We start from the raw sequence: 20367 nt of genomic DNA on the forward strand, positions 1-20367 counted from the left end.
GATGTTATTATTTTCAAATTGATTTGGAAAAAGAGTGTAATCAGGTAAATTGGGTCTTTTTGCAACAAACATTGTGTATGAAGGTTTTTGCTCCTAACTTGTGCGAGTGCATTAAGAATTTTACACTACGAGTGAGTATTGGTATGAATATCAAAGCTGATATTAGACACTATTTTCAAACACAAAAAGTCTTTAAGAATAGGAGAACTCTTGTCTCCTATGCTCTTTACTATTTATAGTGTCACATATGTTAGTGATCTTGATTGCTAAAGCAAAGTAGGATTACCGGTTAGAGCATCTCCACCGGCGGCTCCCAAATAGTCGCCGGCAGGGGCGCCGACACTGCTGTATGGGGGACGCCGGCATTGCATCCTTCATTTGGGGACGCTGTTCCCACATCGACGCCTTCCAAACGGCAGCCCCCAAGTTTTTATTTTTCTTTTTACAATATTTTGAAACAATATATCAATCACATTTTATTCATAGAATCACACAAACAGAATTAAATTATTCATACAATCAATCAAACAAATAGTACAAACAGAATTAAATTATTCATACAATCAATCAAACAAATAGTACTTAAACTATTCATACAACCCAACAAACAAATAGTACTTAAATTGTTCGTCCAGGCAAACAAATAGAAATAAAAATCATGCATTGTTGGTTGCTCCTCTTCTCGCCCACAAATGCGCAGCTAGATCCGCCTTCAGCTATGCATGGGCACCTGCATCTCAAATTTCATTGTGCATATGAAGAAAAGCAGCAATATCTTGGGGCACATGCTCTACCTCAGCTAGTGGCCCTTGATAATCAAATGGATGATCATCCTTCACAGGTGCATCGCGCTCGCTCTCAATGATCATGTTCTGGATGATCACACAGGCGTTCATCAACTCCCACATTTGTGCCTCAGACCAAGTGAGAGCAGGGTACCTGACAATGGCGAAACACCGCTGAAGCACCCCAAAAGCACACTCAACATCCTTGCGTGCTGCTTCCTGGCATGTTGCAAAATAGGCTTCCATCTCGTTTGATGGAGAGGGAATTGTCTTCACAAATGTAGCATACGTCGGGTAGATACCATCAGCTAGATAGTACCCCTTGTTGTATGCGTGGCCGTTTACCTCAAAGTTCACGGCAAGAGCTTGTCCCTCAGCTAGCCTGGCAAACACCGGAGAGCGCTGCAGCACGTTGATATCATTGTTTGTTCCTGCCATGCCAAAAAATGCATGCCAAATCCAAAGCTCCTGGTCTGCCACCGCCTCAAGAATGACACTGCACTCACCAGTATGCCCCTTGTAGATCCCCTACCAAGCAAAAGGGTAATTCTTCCAGCCCCAATGCATACAGTCAATGCTTCCGAGCATCCCAGAAAACCCTCTTGCTGCATTCTTCTGCAGGATCCGAGCTGTATCATCTGCTCTTGGTGCTCTCAAATAGTCTTTACCAAACACCGCTATGATGGCTCGGCAGAACCTGTAGAGAGTCTTTGTGCATGTCGACTCTGCCATCCGTAGGTAGTCATTGGCTGTATCTGGAGGAGCTCCGTATGCAAGACAGCGCGTTGAAGAAGTGCACTTCTGAATTGAGGTGAAGCCCCACAAACCTGTGCAATATTTCTTGGCCATGAAGTACGTGTCGTACTCCCTGACGTCGTGGACAATCTTCAAGAACAGGTCCTTGTTCATCTTAAACCGGCGCCAAAATTCCTTCGGTGAATGAGTCGCGTTGTCATTGAAGTAGTCGGCGTCAAGCAACATTGCGCCGGCTTCACGATGCCGGTTGATGTTCCTCCTCTTGCCTGGCTTCACGATGTCGGCGTCAAGAAAGGCTGGCGAACGCGCAACATGTTCGTCAGAATCAGCTGGTGTTATTGCCGCCGAACAGCCTGAGTGTTCTGCTCCTCCGTGAACAGCTGCACCATCATCTCGTCGTCGATGTCCATCGCGGCAACCGGACGAACACCTTGCGGGAGGGGCAATACTATCGCGGTGGCGGCGAGCTCTGTTCCGGGCAAAACAGCGGCCGCCGGTCGAGGGGGTGGCGGCCGTGTCGATCGACGGCAGTTCCTAGACAGTCGGCGGTGTCTATTGCAAGCAGGGTGGGCACTGCAGCGATGGCGACGATGGCGATCTAGAGGGGTGGGAGTCGGCTCGGGCGTGTGTAGGAGGTGGGAAAACGGTGTGTCTGGCTGCCAGGCGGAGCCCACACTCGTTTTCAGACGTGCCGCGAGGTGCCGGCGCGCCCGATTCGCGCCCTTGGCGAAGGGGCCGGCACGGGGTTGCCGGTGATTCTATTGGACTCCAAAATTGGCCGGCGCCGTTTGAGGCGCACCGGTGCGAGCCAATTTTCGCTGCCGGCCTCCAAAATGCTATCAGGACCGCTATCGGGGGTGCCGGTGGAAATGCTCTTAGCTTGACTAGTTTTTCATTTAGTTAAGGGAGTAGTATCCACCCCATCGTATGAATATGATAATCCCTCTAATCCAAATTAGTTGACATGGATTCATTAAATCTTTGAGTGATTATAGGCATTTTTTGGGGGATAAATTCACGTCAATTAATCTATACTCCTATATAGTGTAGCAGTTTTGAAATTTCTAATCCCAAGACTGAGAGGCAATTTCAGACGTTGATCAGAGTCAATCCGATGGTCTAGAATGAAGGGATTTGCCTCTATAGTAACTTTAGTTTGTTCAAGAGAAGTCCAGGCCCTACCAGATTTTTTTCCGCTACTGCATGTTGTGCTTGTCGCGATGCTCCATTCTAAGGGTGGTTTGGACTTGTAGAAGCATCAAAAAACTAGAAGACCATTGATATTATCTATTTGTCCTAGTCCTTAAAATAGTTTCACATATCTTCCATGATACATAACGTTATATTCCCATAGAGAATAGTTAAGGGACGATTTTTTTTTTGAGAATATCGGCACTTTATTAATCAAATTAAATCATTACAAAGTTCGTCCCGGATAGAGATCGGGATAACACTAACTGAAATATTACAAACTGCAGGCTCGGAGATCCGAGCCAAAACATGTGCCGCCACATTCGATTTCCTACTAGAGAATTTAAAAGAGCAAGACAAAAACTCTGAAGATAGAGACTTGATGTCGCTCACAACCGTACCAACAATAGATCGATCCGGCTCTGGGGATAAAATGCGCTGAATCATGCTGATCCCAAAACAATGTTGAGGAAGCCATGATCTTTGGAGACTATCAGCGCTCGTGGAATAGCCACTCCTTCCGCTAATGTACGTGTTGTTAATCTGAGAATACTGGGTATATAGCTTCTCTCACGGTTTGCATCCATAAAATGATTCTTCCAACCAAAAGCGTGACCTTTAGAGAGTTCTTTTTTGTTTGTGCATAATGCTTATTTATTTTTCTACAATGCATTGAAATCTCCAGTAGGCTGATTAATCACAATAGTTTTAGATACAAACAAAAAGCTTCAACGCATGAATGATTGACCTGTTCGATTTTCAAGAGCTTGCCTGTTACTTTTTTCTTTCTTCCAAAACTCATGCCAAAACTTTCTCCAAATGAATTTAACTTGGACGTATAGCACGTACCTACATACTAGTTTGGATTAGAGAGATTATAATTTTATTCATAGAGCATGACTTAGAGAAATCAGTAAATATAAAACTAATTATTCACATATATGAGCAATTATCTTGTTTAGAGATAAAACTTTCACCGTAGGGAACTACTTTCAATGTTAGCTTTAAGATAAAACTTTCACCGTAGAGTGTCTCAATTTTATTAAAATTTAGATATTTTTAGGTGTTATCTAGTAGGTAAATATATTCAAATTTTGGCAAAGTTGAGTCACTTTTGGTGGGATGGAGGAAATATTTTGTTTATGGGAAAGCAAGGTATATATGCTATATACTCCCCCTTGCTAGCAAAAGGTCAACAAGATGATTACTTCCACAATTTATATTCCTTTTTCCACTTGAAAGCATCTTTCTATCCAAGCTGAGCATGACCTTGCATGTCGCAACGATGACAACATATGTTCCGTTCTATTTTCACCAAACAATTATGCAGACGATTCGAGATACACTAGTAAGTACATTTCAAAATATGTTTGTTTTTGAAAAAAACAAAGCACCGTGGGAAAGAGTGGAGGTTGTTCAACACCACGGGAGACGGAGGTAGGTTACGTGCCGACCGACGCTCCGTGTATTTCTTGGAACACGGCGGCGGAACATTCGGGAAGGACGCGTCCGAGCCTGGTCGGAGACGAGTGCCGTGACGTCGTCGTCCGTCTACGCGGTCAGCGGGTTGGAACACGACACCTCGCGTCCCGGGGGCACCGCCGTAATTTCGCTCCCACGCTCCTTCTCTATAAATCCGTCCCACCTGCGCCGAGGAGAGCACAAATCTAGCAGATCGATCCCCAAGAGAAAATCAAATCTTTATTCGCAAGCACCTTCGATCTCATCATCAAGCAAGCAAGGAGGAATGGCGGCCGATGAGGGATGCGTGATCGCGTGCCACACCAAGGAGGACTTCGACTCCAACTTCGCCAAGGGCAAGGAGTCCGGCAAGCTGGTACGCGCGCGCACGCGATCGATTCCCGATCCCATCTCTCTTGCTTTTTTTTTCCTTTTAATTTCTAGGGATTTGGGGGTGCTAGGTTATCCCCGATCAGTGGCGATAACAAGGCAATATTCGTGAAATTCGGCTGGATGATTTTCCGTTGTGTCCGATTTCCTATTTTTTGTTGGTAGGCGTGTAGCTATCATCTCGATTCTCATGGGTTGCGCGATTGGAACCGTAATTACGTGATAGTGGAGAACATCCCTTCTCTGATCCGTAGCTTAGTACTGTGTATCTGGGTGCCATGCCTATGATTTTGCTGATTTGACCTGGGGGTCTTCTCGAGCAGATGGATTATAAGGCGTCAACCAATGATCAACGTCTGAGAATTGACCGTTGATGAATTTATTGTATGCCTTGTACGCATAGGCTGCTGATTTCACCTGGGCTTATAAGGCGTCAACGAATGGTCAACGTATGAGGATTGACCTTTGACGAATTTGTTGTATGCCTTGTAGGCATAGTTGATGTAATCTCTTGACGATTTGTGTAGTCACCGTTGATATCGCCATGGGTTCTGAAGCTTCGATACAATAGCATGCTGCAGATTTTGCTTGTTCTAAAGGTGGTAGAAACCAGCGTTCCTTGTCTTATGAGAATGCCAATACTTTTGTATGCAATCTGAGATACGTTCCAAAATAAGCGTCACAAATATATGGATGAATAATCTACAACTAAAAGTCTAAAACACGTTTAGATACATCTGTAAACCGTGGCACTTCAAAATGGAGTACGGTTTTGGTTTTGTTAGGAAATGATGCTGAAATGTTCATGAGATTCTGGCCTTTCGTATGCCAATAATTTGGAATTGTTGTGAATAATTCAGGTCTGTCGAACTGACCCTGGTTTTCTTTCGGCATGGGAATTTGCTCTTTCTGACAGTACCCAGATGTTACCAGAGAATAGTTAGTAGCCAGATATGATGTCTATTCAATTAGATCAACCTGTGGTTCTCGTTTCTTGTCACATGCTTAGTTATCTACCGAATGGTACTTGCTGCCATGGCACTTGAGCTGTCATAGTTTCTTGTAATTTTCTTCCGTACTATTGACCTACTAGATACTTGTGTCATTTTCCCCAACCTTACTATGGATGTTCTGCACTCGTTTGTCTCTACAGGTGATCATTGACTTCACTGCTTCATGGTGCGGACCTTGCCGTGTCATCGCCCCAGTGTTCGCTGAGTACGCCAAGAGGTTCCCTAATGCCATCTTCCTGAAGGTGGATGTTGACGAGCTGAAGGTATGGACAGTACCATAAACGTCCGAACAAGTGTCCCTTGTGACACTGAACTAATATGGTTTCCTTGTTCAACAGGATGTCGCTGAAAAATACCAGGTCGAGGCGATGCCCACCTTCCTTTTCATCAAGGACGGTGAGAAGGTTGACACCGTTGTTGGTGGCAGGAAGGACGAAATCCATAAGAAGCTCCTGGAACTCACTCCCGGCCCAGCGTCTGCGTCTGCCTAAGAAACTGGTTATCAATAAGGGCAAGCACAACATCATTGTCCGCTTGTCTTGGCTGTGACTGGACATCGTGTTGATTTATTTAGAGTTAAGGACTTAAGATATGTGTGCCGTAAGATTTGAAATTCCTTGTGTTCGCTCTACTTCACTTACTGGGAAGTAAGAATCTGACTGTTATGTCCGAATGTTAGTACCACAAAGTAATACAATGCTGTCTGTCATGTGCGCACAAGTTGTTCCTTGGTGTTTACTTCAGAAGTTCTGACGATTTCTTTCTCTTTTCATGAGAACTTGTTGAATTCGATCTGTTTGACTGTAGGATTGACAAGCCAGAGCTTGCTGAATACTATCTGTCCTGCTGTAGGAGTCTGCCGAATTGTGGGCATCTAGAGTTTGTATGAATCGAAATTTACAGCTAGGATTATTGCTATCCTAGGGCTGCTTCCAAGGAATTTTTGATGTTACAAAACTACGTGAAGAGTCTCAGCCCTTCTATCTCTCCTGACTGACATACACTAACAGCATTTGTGCCATATTATGGGGAAAGGTAGAACTCCTGGTGTTTTTTTTTTAAAGATGGAACTCCTGGTATTGGTGAAACCCTGAAAGGTATGGTTGTGCTGGTGGTCAGAGAAGCAATTAAGAAGCTATGATTTAGCAACAGCTGATTTCGTTGACATGGAAGTACAAGTTTGGCGGTAAGATAAGAGATTGGCACAAGAAAAGAAAGCAGGGAGAGAAAGATATGTGAAACTCTCAACTTTATATCGAAAAAACTGGAACTGGAAGTTTGACAAACCAGTTGAACTCTCCCGCTTTAGGCCTCGTTCGTTTAATCCATAGAAGGTCTGGATTGTGGCCCGATCCTGGATCTCTAGCCTGCCGAGTTAAGTTTTCCAGTCCCAGCAAATTCGCAGTCTTATTATTAGCCCCGATTAATCCCGTCCAATTGAACTTCCTCGTTCTGGATTAAATTCACCCCCATCCGATCAGTGGAAAAATTTCTGCTCTGCTTTAAGAGCATGTCAGGTCTCCGGATCAACTTCCATAAAAGTGAGGTCATGGTGATGGGGGTAGAGGAGCCGGAAGGCCTGAGAATTGCACACATGCTCAACTGTAGGCAAGGCACTATAGGCAAGGCACATTTCCCTTCATCTACCTGGGTCTGCCGGTCAGTGACCGGGCCCTTTCGGCAGCGGACTGGGATCCCTTGACGACCAAGGTGGGTAAACGCGCTGATCCTTGGATGGGAAAGCTCATGTCCTCCGCGGCTCGGCTAACCCTTATTAACGCACGTCTGTCTAATTTGCCTTTGCACGCTATGGCAATCTGCCTGCTGGGTGAGGGCATCCACGGAACCATGGACAAACATCGCTCTCGCTTCTACTGGGAAGCCAACAGCACAAAGCGCAAGTACTATTGGGTGCGCTGGTCGGCTATGTGCAAACCGAAGAGCCTAGGGGGGCTTGGGATTATCGATACGCGCCTCATGAACATATGCCTCCTGGTAAAGTGGATCTGGAGGCTATACGATGGGGAGCAGGGCCTCTGGGCTGATATCATCCGAAACAAATACCTTAGGGACAAGGATTTGTTGATGGATACCCCCCGGACGGGATCACAATTCTGGAGTGCGATCCAGAAACTCAAACACCTTTTCAGGCTTGGGGCCAAACATTTGGTGTAGAACGGAAAGGCGACGAGTTTTTGGCTGGATTGGTGGCAAGGGTCGGGGCCCTTATACACTAGATACCCGGCTCTCTTCGCTATTGCGGAAGAGCCTGAGGCCTCAGTGGAGGCCATTTTCAGGGAAGAGCGTTGGCACATCCCCTTTTGTAGACAATTGGGCGTGGGGGAACGCATTGACTGGGCGAATCTTTATAGAGAGGTCTCTATACCCCAGTTATCCCCACATCAGGACACCATGACTTGGACTCTTGAACCTTCGGGGAGGTTCTCGATCCGATCTTTGTACCTTAAGCTTTGCCAAGGCACCCCTAGCAAATATTTCAGCGACCTGTGGCGGATTGGGGTCCCCATGAAGGTGCGGATCTTCCTTTGGCAGCTTGCCAGGAAGCGCCTCCCATCTAATGATAACATTAGGAGGCGTAGGGGTCCCACGACGGGCGCGTGCGCCCTGTGTGGGGAGACGGAGGATAATAACCACATTTTCTTCTCCTGCCCTTTGGCTAAATTCATGTGGAGCGCAGTTAGGGAACTGCTCGGCCACTCTTGGGACCCATCTTGTTTTGCGGATATCTTCCGCCTTTTGCAGAACCAAGTGGGCCAAACAAGACGCGTGTTCTAGATCGCTAGTGCGGCGCTTCTTTGGACTTTGTGGAACCTTAGGAACAAGTTTTCTATTGAAGGGGTTTTCTCGAACCAACCGGATGACGGGTTGTACAAAATGACTATCTATATGCAGGTGTGGAAGCCACTGGCTAGGAGCCAAGATCGTGCTGCGGTGGAGGAGGCGATTACCCGGATTCGCTCTCTTCATGCGACTACCAGGGACCAAGACTAGGCGGTCTCCCCTGGGTCATGTATCTCCGGGGTGCTTGGTAGCGAGGTGTTGGGGCACTAGCTACTGTTCGGTTCATCTCGGTGTTAGAGCATAGTGTGTCGTCTGTGTGTCGCTGGGCTGTTCCCTAGCTGTAGTGTTTTCTCTTTCGAGCCTTGTTGTTGTGCGTGTGGTTCAGAACTATGTACTCTCGCCGTGTTGGCTTTATTAATTTAAAGCCGGGCTCTGCTTGAGCCTTCAGTTAAAAAAAAAATTCTACGACTTAAGCTGAGAGCGATCCAAGGGCCGCGAACGGTCTGAACGAACATGTTCTTCAAAACATGGATTAGAAGTGATGAAGGAAATAGGATTAGACGGGATTGGATGTAAGATCTGGATCAGCCAAATCCATGTCTAGATCTGATCCACGTTGGGATTCAATCCATTGTAGCCGAACGAGACCTTAAGGTTCTAAGGCGCACACATTTTAACTTCAATTTGACCATCAGCAAGTATATGAGTTGTGTGCCACAAAATGTACACGTTAGTAATTAGATAGAGAGCATATCACGCATGGTAACTACTCTTCAGCTACCTCGTAGGTTGTGTCTAACAAGTAGCCAAAATCCCGAGTTGCTTCATCGGAGATTCGGAGCAGAAACTCATACCATTTCAACATCTCCTTCTAACATTTTAAAATTTCTTTTCGGTTTGCCTACAATAGTCCCTGAGTTTATACCAGTCCGAACATCACTTCCTATCATGATCATGTTTCTACGGCCTTACGTTGCAATTCACTGGCCAATCATGCGGAAGATTAGCCCCCTAACTCGGCTTACAACAGGACCAAGCTACTGGCACTTACCATGCGATTGGGCAGCGTGGACCTCCAAGTAATGATCAGGCGACGGCCTAGGGTGGGGGGGGGGGGGGGGGGGGGGCATTGCCCCCCGGGGGCAACAAATCCACTCTCATGTTTGAACGTTAGCTTTAAGATTTTCACGCATAAAGTTGATACTAAGTGTATAAAAATAATGACCCACAAGGATATTTGATCAACTCAAATGATAATCATGTCTAGAGGTTATACCATGGAGGAGGTAGTCGTTGTTCATGATAGCATTCATGAACTTCATCGGAAACAATAAATGCCATTATTGAAAGAGCAAGCTCTATCTCTATGTGTTTGTTAACAACACACGAATGAAATTTACTGTGTGTGCTCAAGTGTGTGGGATTCATTTTTAGCACTACGGATTATATATGACCCACCTTTTTTTTTCCAAATTCACCCATAAATTGGATGTGTGGCCTATGGTCATGGTGGTGTGGAACATGTTGAGGAGATGTGAAGAAAGAAAAGAAAAATATGAGAAGAATGGTGCATTTATGGGGGATGGATCATCTGGCCTATTGCTGGCCTGATCATCTGGCCCCCTCACACAAGTGCCCCAGGACCACGCGCAGAAGTTTCCCTAAAGAAAAGTGGGGCAGTGCTGGAGGGTCAAATTTCCGACCCTTCATCCGCCCGGCACACTGCTAGTATGGAGGGTTGGAAGTATATTTCATTTCCACCCCCTCCCCGGCTGAAATTTACGTCGCCCCCCTACGCCATATGGTGGTCATCTCCGACAAGGGGCGGAAATTTTAAACCTATCATGCGTGCGCTTTATTCCTTGAAACAGAAGTAGTATATATGACTTAAGTGCTTCATGGTGCGGACCTCCGCGTCATCGCCCCAGTCTGCCATCTTCCTGAAGGTGGATGTTGCGATCTGAGTGTAAACACGGTGCTACATTGCTGCAGAACAGGTTTCCCCTATGATACTGAACTAATTCGTTTCCTTATTTGACATGATGTTGCATTTTGATAAAGGGAATATATTAATATCAAAAAAAATACCAATTACACCCAGCCTCTGCAACAACGCACCACCCTAATAGCACTACGGATGCACACATCCAAAAAAAGAAAAGAAAACTAAGAAACAAAAGCCCCGCTACAGCATCTCGGGCCTAACAACAACAGTACATCCACCGCCAAGACAACACCTGAATTACAGACTCTCCAAAAAACGACGCCTCCAAAAGGGGAACAGTGCTCAAACACCATCGTCGTCCGATCAAAGATCTTAGGTTTTCACCCTGAAGATAGTCCCCGCTCTCAAAACAATGCCTCCACCAAGGTCATTGCCAGGCACAACCAGTTAAGGCCAGACTTTGGGTTTTCACCCTGAAAGGTAGGACTCTGCGCTTCACCTATGTTGTCGCCCCTACTTTCATACCGCTGCTGTGAAGCCCAGAACACCAAGCCAGTCTCTCAACAGCGTGGAGACTTGAACCTCCCTTAGCTAGTCCTCCCCTCCGGCCTTCATGAAATTCTCTTCTTCCAACTTTCATCAATGATCCATAGTCACTTGATGTCAACACAGAAAAAGAGCTTCGCGCCGCTCCCTCTAGAACCAATCGATCGGAATAAAAGCATGGGTGCGCACGACCGAATACCTCCGATCCAGCAAACTCCAGGCAAAGCACTGTTACATTCGCCGGCGGAGCCTTCCGGAACTCAACCCTCCGGCCAGATCACGAGTCCAGGCCTCCGGTAGGTCCTCCTCTTCACGCAAGAGATGCCCTAGGACCGCCGCCTTTATTCTGCAAAACATGAGATCCCAAGATTCACCATATCTTGCTGGCCATCTCCGGCGGAAGGAGGAGGCCGCCGCCAAGGTCGGGGCCGCCGCCCCGACGCCCAAGTGATGCGGGCAGAGCCGCAGACCATCGATGCAACCCGCGCCGGAACAACATGGTGCAGGAGCTCGGGCCCTCCAGGCCCATGCGGGTCCAGATCGAGCCCAACCACCCCACCGCCATCTGCCAACCGCCAGTCGCCGCACCTCCGGCCACCGTTGCCATGCACCACCACTGCAAGGCCCGAGAGGATGTCCAGGCAATGTCGACTTTCATGTTTATCAATGATGGCTATGTAAGTCGGGACCGGCAATGGTTGGACTGTGGGAGGAAAGACGACACCCTAGGCATGATCGTCACCCTTTATTGGTTCTGCATCCGAGGTAAGAGCTATATCGGTTATCACCTGGGGTCGTAGTCACTAGTCACCACTGCCGTCGGCTTGGCTTGGTTATGAGTTATGACTGAACTTTGTGTCGGTTCAGTCTAGAGTTGAACAATTGATACTGAACTGAGGCTGAATTTCAGATGTGTTGCACAGGTTGTTTATCAAATTCCTGATGATTACTACTACTACATGCGATCAAGAGTTTGGATTTGACTAATTTTGTCCGAATGTTAGTACCGCTAAGCAATATGCTGCTGCCAATCTTGTGGCAGAGATGCTGTTCGGGTCGAGTTGTTCCTTGCTAACTGTGGACCGTAAACATTTGGCGACACTAATTTCATCTTGTTTCCTTGCCTTTTCAGGACAGCTCTGCTGAATTCAACCGGTTCCTCTCTCTGATTGCATTGCCAGGATTGCACTTAGTCCTGCCAAAAGAAAAGACGAAAACCTTTTCTAAATAGCTGTTGCATACTCCATCTCGCCTCAAGGCTGAATCAAAGGTGTGATTGGGGCGGCCGTGGAACCAGTAGCACCGACGAAAGAAGCTGGGAGGTGGGTCGCAGAGACGACAAGTTGTGAGCTCAATCGGGGCAAAGTTGGCAACGTCGGAAACAGGCTAAGGGAATCCGTCGTGTTTATTTTAAGAATGTCAAAGCTGGAGATCGAGAAACTACTAGCATGATCTGCAACAGCTAATTAGTATTATATAAATACAAAAATAACAAGGTTATCGCCAGCTGCTTGCTAGCAAGTAGGATCAGTACTCCTTTAGGTCAAAAAAGAGTAGGATCAGTACTGTAAAACAATATCTTGGGCAGTTCAAAAGAGTAAAACAATATCTTGGGCATCTTAAACTGAAGCGATAGCAGGCATGTGTTGGACCGAAAGCGAAATGTGAGAGCCTGCGACTTCTTTTTTTATTAAAGCCTAGTGGCGTGTTGCTGGTGGACGGACCAGATCAGACGAGAGCCAAGAAATGGCAGTAGTGGTTGTACACGTACAGCATGTACGAACGGGCCAATAAGTCGACACGTGTGTACGCGCAGGACGCTAGCGTGAAATAAAGTAGACCTCAGACCTCAGAGCTCAGAAGTCAGACCTGCCGCTGCGCGAGTGCAATGCAAAGCACGTTAGGTTCGTCGGTACGACCCAAGACCAGGAGGCTTCATCTGGGCGAGGCCGCAACCAGCGAATTGTTCGTGTGAAAAGAAAACGGTAGGATCCGAGTTTGAATTATGAGATGCAGATGCATTTAGCATCCAAAAGATAAAACGCACATCATGGCATGGGCGGAGCTAGCATTTGTAATTTGAGGTACAGAGGTTTAATTTTTTTTAACAACTTTATCGCAAGAAAGAAAAAAAAATCAAACGACCAGCATGTTTCCGCCTCCCGACCGTTGGCTGTTAGCCTCTGTCATCTCTCACTTGGAGCCACGATGTGACAATTGTAGAGCAAATGTGTCTCGTAATTTCCATCGGACAAGCTATCTCACCGCCCGTCGAGTGGCGGATCTAGAAAAAATTCCTGGGGGAGTGGGGGGGGGGCAACCATGCTAATCTCATGTATATATGAGCTAGTTTTTTATTTTATTTTTCTCAGTGAAATATGTGAAAAGATGAAATGCTAGGATGCCCCACCCTAACTTCTGCTTGCTCTGCCAATGCGCCCGACGACCTGCCCGCGTCTCGCCTCGCTTGGAATGGTCACACTCTCTAGGTCGAAGCACGTCGCTGCTCCATGCTCTAGCGCTAGTCTCCAGTGAGTACAATCACATATCTACTCCCCACTCCCGTCGGCACGCTTCGAGCTCTCGAAGAATAGTAGGGTCACCTAGCTAACTAATTCCGTGTGTCGATTTGATGTGCACAACCCTTCCAATCGATTGGGAAATTGCTAACTGAAACTGAGCATATGAAAAAGTTTTGTTGGCTTTATCTTGTTGGACCGAATGTCGGCTCTTCTAGCATTCTAGGATGAAAGAAAATCCGTGTTTTACAATAAATTTTACCTACCAACGTACAAATTTTACCGGATACATGTATAGCATATATACTGAACAGTTTGATCTTTAAACCAACAAAGAGCATGAGAGAATGAGAGGGGTGCATCAATTTTTATACTCTCTACGATCCATAATAATTGGAGTGGTTTAATTCAGATAAATTAAATTTGAACTAACCTCGAGCCACTTATTTGCACGCTCCCAAAAACTTAATGGCTATCCTCCAAGCAACAACCAGTTTGGCGGTGGCTATCGACAACCGAACGCCTCGCCTCTGAGCAAGCTCGCCAGGTTCTAGTCCTCTATATTTGACCAGATCAAGCGACTACCAGTTCGAGATGATGGTGTGCCTCTGTTGAAGACGACATCGTTTCGGTGATGCCATAAACACTAGAAGACGAGTATCAAAGCCATCCATAGATCCTTTCAATTTCAATGGCTGGCTTTCCTCGACGTCCACCAGCCCATCATTGGAGGACTCCCTCCCATACCTCTCTCGACAGAACACACCCCAACAAAAGGTGTTGGATGGTCTCCGGTTCCTAACCGTAGAAAGGTTGCACCGAAGGTGCGGGGGTTCATGTCTTAGCAGTCGATATGTCTGTTGTCCAACACGTGTTACAACGGATCACCTAATCCAGTTGTACGGAGTGCGTGATTTTCGTATCGGGTATGTACTATAGCATGAACCGTTCCCACGAAGAGAGTCAGTGTAGGCAGATTTTGCGGAGAACCCGTCACCCGTCATCCATCTCCAGCTGAGGTTGCAGCAACAAAACTTCGCAAAATTAACGGGAGTGTCCTCCATACTTAGTTATCGGCTTCCTCATACTTCCCTCATTTGGAAATCAGAATACATAGTTCTACCAGAGCCATTACAGGCATAGTTTAAAAAATTGGACTGCTCGTGAACCGGTTAGGCGATTGGTCCACTGGGTGACATAGGCACCCCCAATGGGCCTGCCAAAGAAGGTACCCGGGGTTTTACTGAAGGCCCACGACCCGAATATCATGAAGTTCGGAACCCTAGTTAGGAAAGAGTTTGGAAAGATAGAATTGTATTAGGAATCTTGACTTGTAACTACTACGGGACGGACTCTAATTGTCTCCCGAACTCTTTAACTTGTGTGTCACGAAACCCTCGGCTCCACCTCCTATATAAGGGGGAGTCGAGGGACGAAGAGAGGATCGATTTATTGTCAACACAACCCTAGTTTTCTAGTAGTCGAATACTTTTCCGGCTGAAACCCTCGAGATCTACTTGTCCTCTACTTCCAACTAAACCCTAGTCTACAATCCGTAGGCATTGACAAGTTAATCCCTTGTCACTGGGTCACCGATCCGACCGTTCTTTTTTTTGAACAAGGAGCGCCCCGAAGCGCCAGGAAGCATCATATTAATACCAAACAGTCAGGTACTTCGGGAGATAGTCACAGAGCGGCTCGAAACAGAGCAAGATCTCGTTTACAAAATATACCTGAGTCTGATAGGGAGAATTTAATTCAAAACCTCGACATGTCCTTTATGTCGATCGACACAAGGGGAATATTATTCCCAAAACACCAGAATCTGGATACATGGCGACACAAGCTTTCATCCTGGCATCTAGGCCACCTCCCGGAGATCCAAGAGAAGCGTTGTATACCATGGTCATGGCGGGAGTTGGAGCCATGGGAACAGCGTTCGCAAATACGCCTCCCGAAGGATCTGCAAGGCAAAATAGTCCACGACCTGCTGCAGCGGTGCAAGATCCTGCGAGAACAAGTGGGGCAAGAGACACGGCAAATCAAGCAAGGGTGGACAGAGCGCGACAATAAAGAAGGGAACATCGGCACTCACCAGAGGTTGATGAAGAAGATATGTGCGGGCTCCCGTGCTTGATTTGCTAGTTGATTATCTCGAGACGGTAAAGTTGGTGGGTGGAACAAGAGCAACAGCCATGCAGACCATTCAAGTACATTTGAGTGGTGCTGCAAGATCGTGGATAAAGAAGTTGTCTCCTGGGTCTATCGACACCTGGGAAAGTTTCGAGGATATATTCGTAAAGAATTTTTGATCCACATGCAAGAAACCTGCATCATTGGAGCAGCTGAGGGCTTGCAGGCAGAAATACGACGAGTCAATGAGAACGTATATCCAGAGGTGGAACACCATCAAAACTCGGCAGAAAATATATCCGACGAGAGAGCGATAGATGCATTCGTTGCTGGTATTCGAAGGAGGGACTTCATCGAGGATTTGGGAAGAACCAACCCAAAGACAATAGCAGCACTCATGGAAATAGCGAATAGGTGGGCGGATGGAGAAGATGTTGTTCACAACAAACGACACTGGTCGCCTGATACGCGTACATCACGCGTCCGTTGGGAACCCCAAGAGGAAGGTGTGATGCGTACAGCATCAAGTTTTCCCTCAGTAAGAAACCAAGGTTTATCGAACCAGTAGGAGCCAAGAAGCACGTTGAAGGTTGATGGTGGCGGAGTGTAGTGCGGCACAACACCAGAGATTCCGGCGCCAACGTGGAACCTGCACAACACAACCAAAATACTTTGCCCCAATGTGACAGTGAGGTTGTCAATCTCACCGGCTTGCTGTAACAAAGGATTAGATGTATAGTGTGGATGATGATGTTTGCAGAGAACAGTAAGAACAAGTATTGCAGTAGATTGTATTCGATGTAAAGAATGGACTGGGGTCTAGAATTCACTAGTGGTGTCTCTCCATAAGATAAATAGCATGTTGGGTGAACAAATTACAGTTGGGCAATTGACAAATAAAGATGGCATGACAATGCACATACATATTATGATGAGTAGTGTGAAATTCAATTGGGCATTACGACAAAGTACATAGACCGCTATCCAGCATGCATCCATGCCTAAAAAGTCCACCTTCAGGTTAGCATCCGCACCCCTTCCAGTATTAAGTTGCAAACAACAGACAATTGCATTAAGTATGGTGCGTAATGTAATCAACACAAATATCCTTAGACAAAGCATTGATGTTTTATCCCTAGTGGCAACAGCACATCCACAACCTTAGAACTTTCTCACATCGTCCTGCATTTAATGGAGGCATGAAACCACTATCGAGCATAAATACTCCCTCTTGGAGTTACAAGTAACGACTTGGCCAGAGCCTCTACTAGCAACGGAGAGCATGCAAGATCATAAACAACACATAGATGATAGATTGATAATCAACATAACATAGTATTCCATATTCATCGGATCCCAACAAACGCAACATGTAGCATTACAAATAGATGATCTTGATCATGTTAGGCAGCTCACAAGATCTGACAATGATAGCACATGAGGAGAATACAACCATCTAGCTACTGCTATGGACCCATAGTCCAGGGGTGAACTACTCACACATCAATCCGGAGGCGATCATGGCGATGAAGAGTCCTCCGGGAGATGATTCCCCTCTCCGGCAGGGTGCTGGAGGAGATCTCCTGAATCCCCCGAGATGGGATTGGCGGCGGCGTCTCTGGAAGGTTTTCCGTATCGTGGCTCTCGGTACTGGGGTTTTCTCGACGAAGGCTTCTTATAGGCGGAAGGGTAGGTCAGGGGGCGACGCAAGGGCCCCACACAACAGGGCGGCGTGACCCCAGCCCTGGCCGCGCGGCCCTGGCGTGTCGGCGCCTCGTCGCCCCACTTCGTAATCCTTTTGGTCTTTTGGAAGCTTCGTGGAAAAATAAGACCCTGGGCGTTGATTTCGTCCAATTCCGAGAATATTTCCTTACTAGGATTTCTGAAACCAAAAACAGCAGAAAACAACAACTGGCTCTTCGGCATCTTGTTAATAGGTTAGTGCCGGAAAATGCATAAATATGACATAAAGTGTGTAATAAACATGTGAGTATCATCAATAAAGTAGCATGGAACATAAGAAATTATAGATACGTTTGAGACGTATCAAGCATCCCCAAGCTTAGTTCCTACTCGTCCCCGAGCAGGTAAACGATAACAAAGATAATTTCTGAAGTGACATGCTATCATAATCTTGATCAATACTATTGTAAGCATATATAATGAATGCAGCGATTCGAAGCAATGGTAAAGACAATGGTTAAACAACTGAACCATATAGCAAAGATTTTTCATGAATAGTACTTTCGAGACAAGCATCAATAAGTCTTGCATAAAAGTTAACTCATAAAGCAGTAAATTCAAAGTAAAGGCATTGAAGCAACACAAAGGAAGATTTAAGTTTCAGCAGTTGCTTTCAACTTGTAACATGTATATCTCATGGATAGTTGTCAATGCAAAGTAATATGATGAATGCAAATATGCAAGCATGTAAGAATCAATGCACAGTTAACACAAGTGTTTGCTTCTAAGATGCAAGGAAATAGGTAAACTGACTCAACATAAAAGTAGAAGAATGGCCCTTCGCAGAGGGAATCATGGATTGCTATATTTGTGCTAGAGCTTTTATTTTGAAAACATAGAAAGAGCATAAAAGTAAAGTTTTGAGAGGTGTTTATTGTTGTCAACGAATGGTAATGGGCACTCTAACCCCCTTGCCAGACAGACTTTCAAAGAGCGGCTCCCATGAAATTTTTTATTTTTGGGTGACACTCCTTCCAACCTTTTCTTTCACAAACCATGGCTAACCGAATCCTCGGGTGCCTGCCAACAATCTCATACCATGAAGGAGTGTCTTTTTATTTTAGTTTTATTTAGATGACACTCCTCCCCACCTTTGCTTTCTCAAGCCATGGCTAACCGAATCCTCAGGTGCCGTCCAACAATCACATACCATGGAGGAGTGTCTATTCCTAAAATTATGAAAGTTAATTAATTGGGGCTGGGAACCCTATTGCCAGATCTTTTTGCAAAATTATAGGATAAGCGGATGAAGCCACTAGTCCATGTGTGAAAGTTGCCCAACAAGATTGAAAGATAAACACCACATACTTCCTCATGAGCTACAAAACATTGACACAAATAAGAGGTAATAACTTTTGAATTGTTTAAAGGTAGCACTCAAGCAATTTACTTTGGAATGGCAGAGAAATACCATGTAGTAGGTAGGTATGGTGGACACAAATGGCATAGTTTTTGGCTCAAGGATTTTGGATGCATGAGAAGTAATCCCTCTCAATACAAGGCTTAGGCTAGCAAGGTTATTTGAAGCAAACACAAGTATGAACCGGTACAGCAAAACTCACATAAGAACATATTGCAAGCATTATAAGACTCTACACTGTCTTCCTTGTTGCTCAAACCCTTACCAGGAAATATCTAGACTTTAGAGAGACCAATCATGCAAACCAAATTTTAGCAAGCTCTATGTATTTCTTCACTAATGGGTGCAAAGTATATGATGCAAGAGCTTAAACATGATCCATATGACCACAACAATTGCCAAGTATCAAATTATTCAAGACATTATACCAATTACCACATGTAGCATTTTCTGTTTCCAACCATATAACAATTAACGAAGCAGTTTCAACCTTCGCCATGAACATTAAGAATAAAGCTAAGAACATATGTGTTCATATGCAACAGCGCAGCGTGTCTCTCTCCCACACAATGAATGCTAGGATCCAATTTTATTCAAACAAAACAAAAACAAAAACATACAGACGCTCCAAGTAAAACACATAAGATGTGACGGAATAAAAATATAGTTTCACTAGAGGAACCTGATAATGTTGTCGATGAAGAAGGGGATGCCTTGGGCATCCACAAGCTTAGATGCTTGAGTCTTCTTGAAATATGCAGGATGAACCACGGGGGCATCCCCAAGCTTAGAGCTTTCACTCTCCTTGATCATATTGTATCATCCTCCTCTCTTGATCCTTGAAAACTTCCTCCACACCAAACTCAAAACAAACTCATTAGAGGGTTAGTGCATAATCAAAAATTCACATGTTCAGAGGTGACATAATCATTCTTAACACTTCTGGACATTGCACAAAGCTACTGAAAGTTAATGGAATAAACAAATCCATCAAACATAGCAAAACAGGCAATGCGAAATAAAAGGCAGAATCTGTCAAAATAGAACAGTCCGTAAAGACGAATTTTTCAGGGGCACCAGACTTGCTCAAATGAAAATGCTCAAATTGAATGAAAGTTGCGTACATATCTGAGGATTACTCACGTAAATTGGCAGATTATCCTGAGTTACCTACAGAGAATACTACTCAAATTCGTGACAGCAAGAAATCTATTTCTGCGCAGTAATCCAAATCTAGTATGAACCTTACTATCAAAGACTTTACTTGGCACGACAATGCAATAAAATAAATATAAGGAGAGGTTGCTACAGTAGTAACAACTTCCAAGACTCAAATATAAAATAAAAGTGCAGAAGTAAAATCATGGGTTGTCTCCCATAAGCGCTTCTCTTTAACGCCTTTCAGCTAGGCGCAGAAAGTGTGTATCAAGTATTATCAAGAGATGAAGCATCAACATCATAATTTGTTCTAATAATAGAATCAAAATGTAACTTCATTCTCTTTCTAGGGAAGTGTTCCATACCTTTCTTGAGAGGAAATTGATATTTAATATTACCTTCCTTCATATCAATAATAGCTCCAATAGTTCGAAGAAAAGGTCTTCCCAAAATAATGGGACAAGATGCGTTGCATTCAATATCCAAGACAACAAAATCAACGGGGACAAGGTTATTGTTAACCGTAATGTGAACATTATCAACCCTCCCCAAAGGTTTCTTTGTA

The 20367-nt window shown here is 45.2% G+C and overlaps 2 protein-coding genes across 2 annotated transcripts; one reads left to right on the plus strand and one right to left on the minus strand.

Moving 5' to 3' along the window:
- Positions 1-737: 737 nt before the first annotated feature.
- On the minus strand, positions 738-1951 carry LOC127322030 (uncharacterized). The gene is made up of 3 exons (XM_071825486.1): positions 1892-1951; positions 1318-1811; positions 738-939 (listed from the first exon to the last, which is right to left on the minus strand). The coding sequence occupies exons 1-3, from the start codon at positions 1949-1951 to the stop codon at positions 738-740; spliced, it is 756 nt and encodes a 251-aa protein (XP_071681587.1).
- A 2457-nt stretch (positions 1952-4408) lies between these two features.
- LOC127322042 (thioredoxin H-type) lies at positions 4409-6316 on the plus strand. Its single transcript, XM_051350988.2, has 3 exons — positions 4409-4569; positions 5737-5859; positions 5935-6316. The coding sequence occupies exons 1-3, from the start codon at positions 4480-4482 to the stop codon at positions 6085-6087; spliced, it is 366 nt and encodes a 121-aa protein (XP_051206948.1). The 5' UTR covers positions 4409-4479; the 3' UTR covers positions 6088-6316.
- Positions 6317-20367: the final 14051 nt, after the last annotated feature.

The sequence above is a fragment of the Lolium perenne genome, chromosome 2, assembly GCF_019359855.2.
Source record: "Lolium perenne isolate Kyuss_39 chromosome 2, Kyuss_2.0, whole genome shotgun sequence".
Classification (NCBI taxonomy): Eukaryota; Viridiplantae; Streptophyta; class Magnoliopsida; order Poales; family Poaceae; genus Lolium; species Lolium perenne.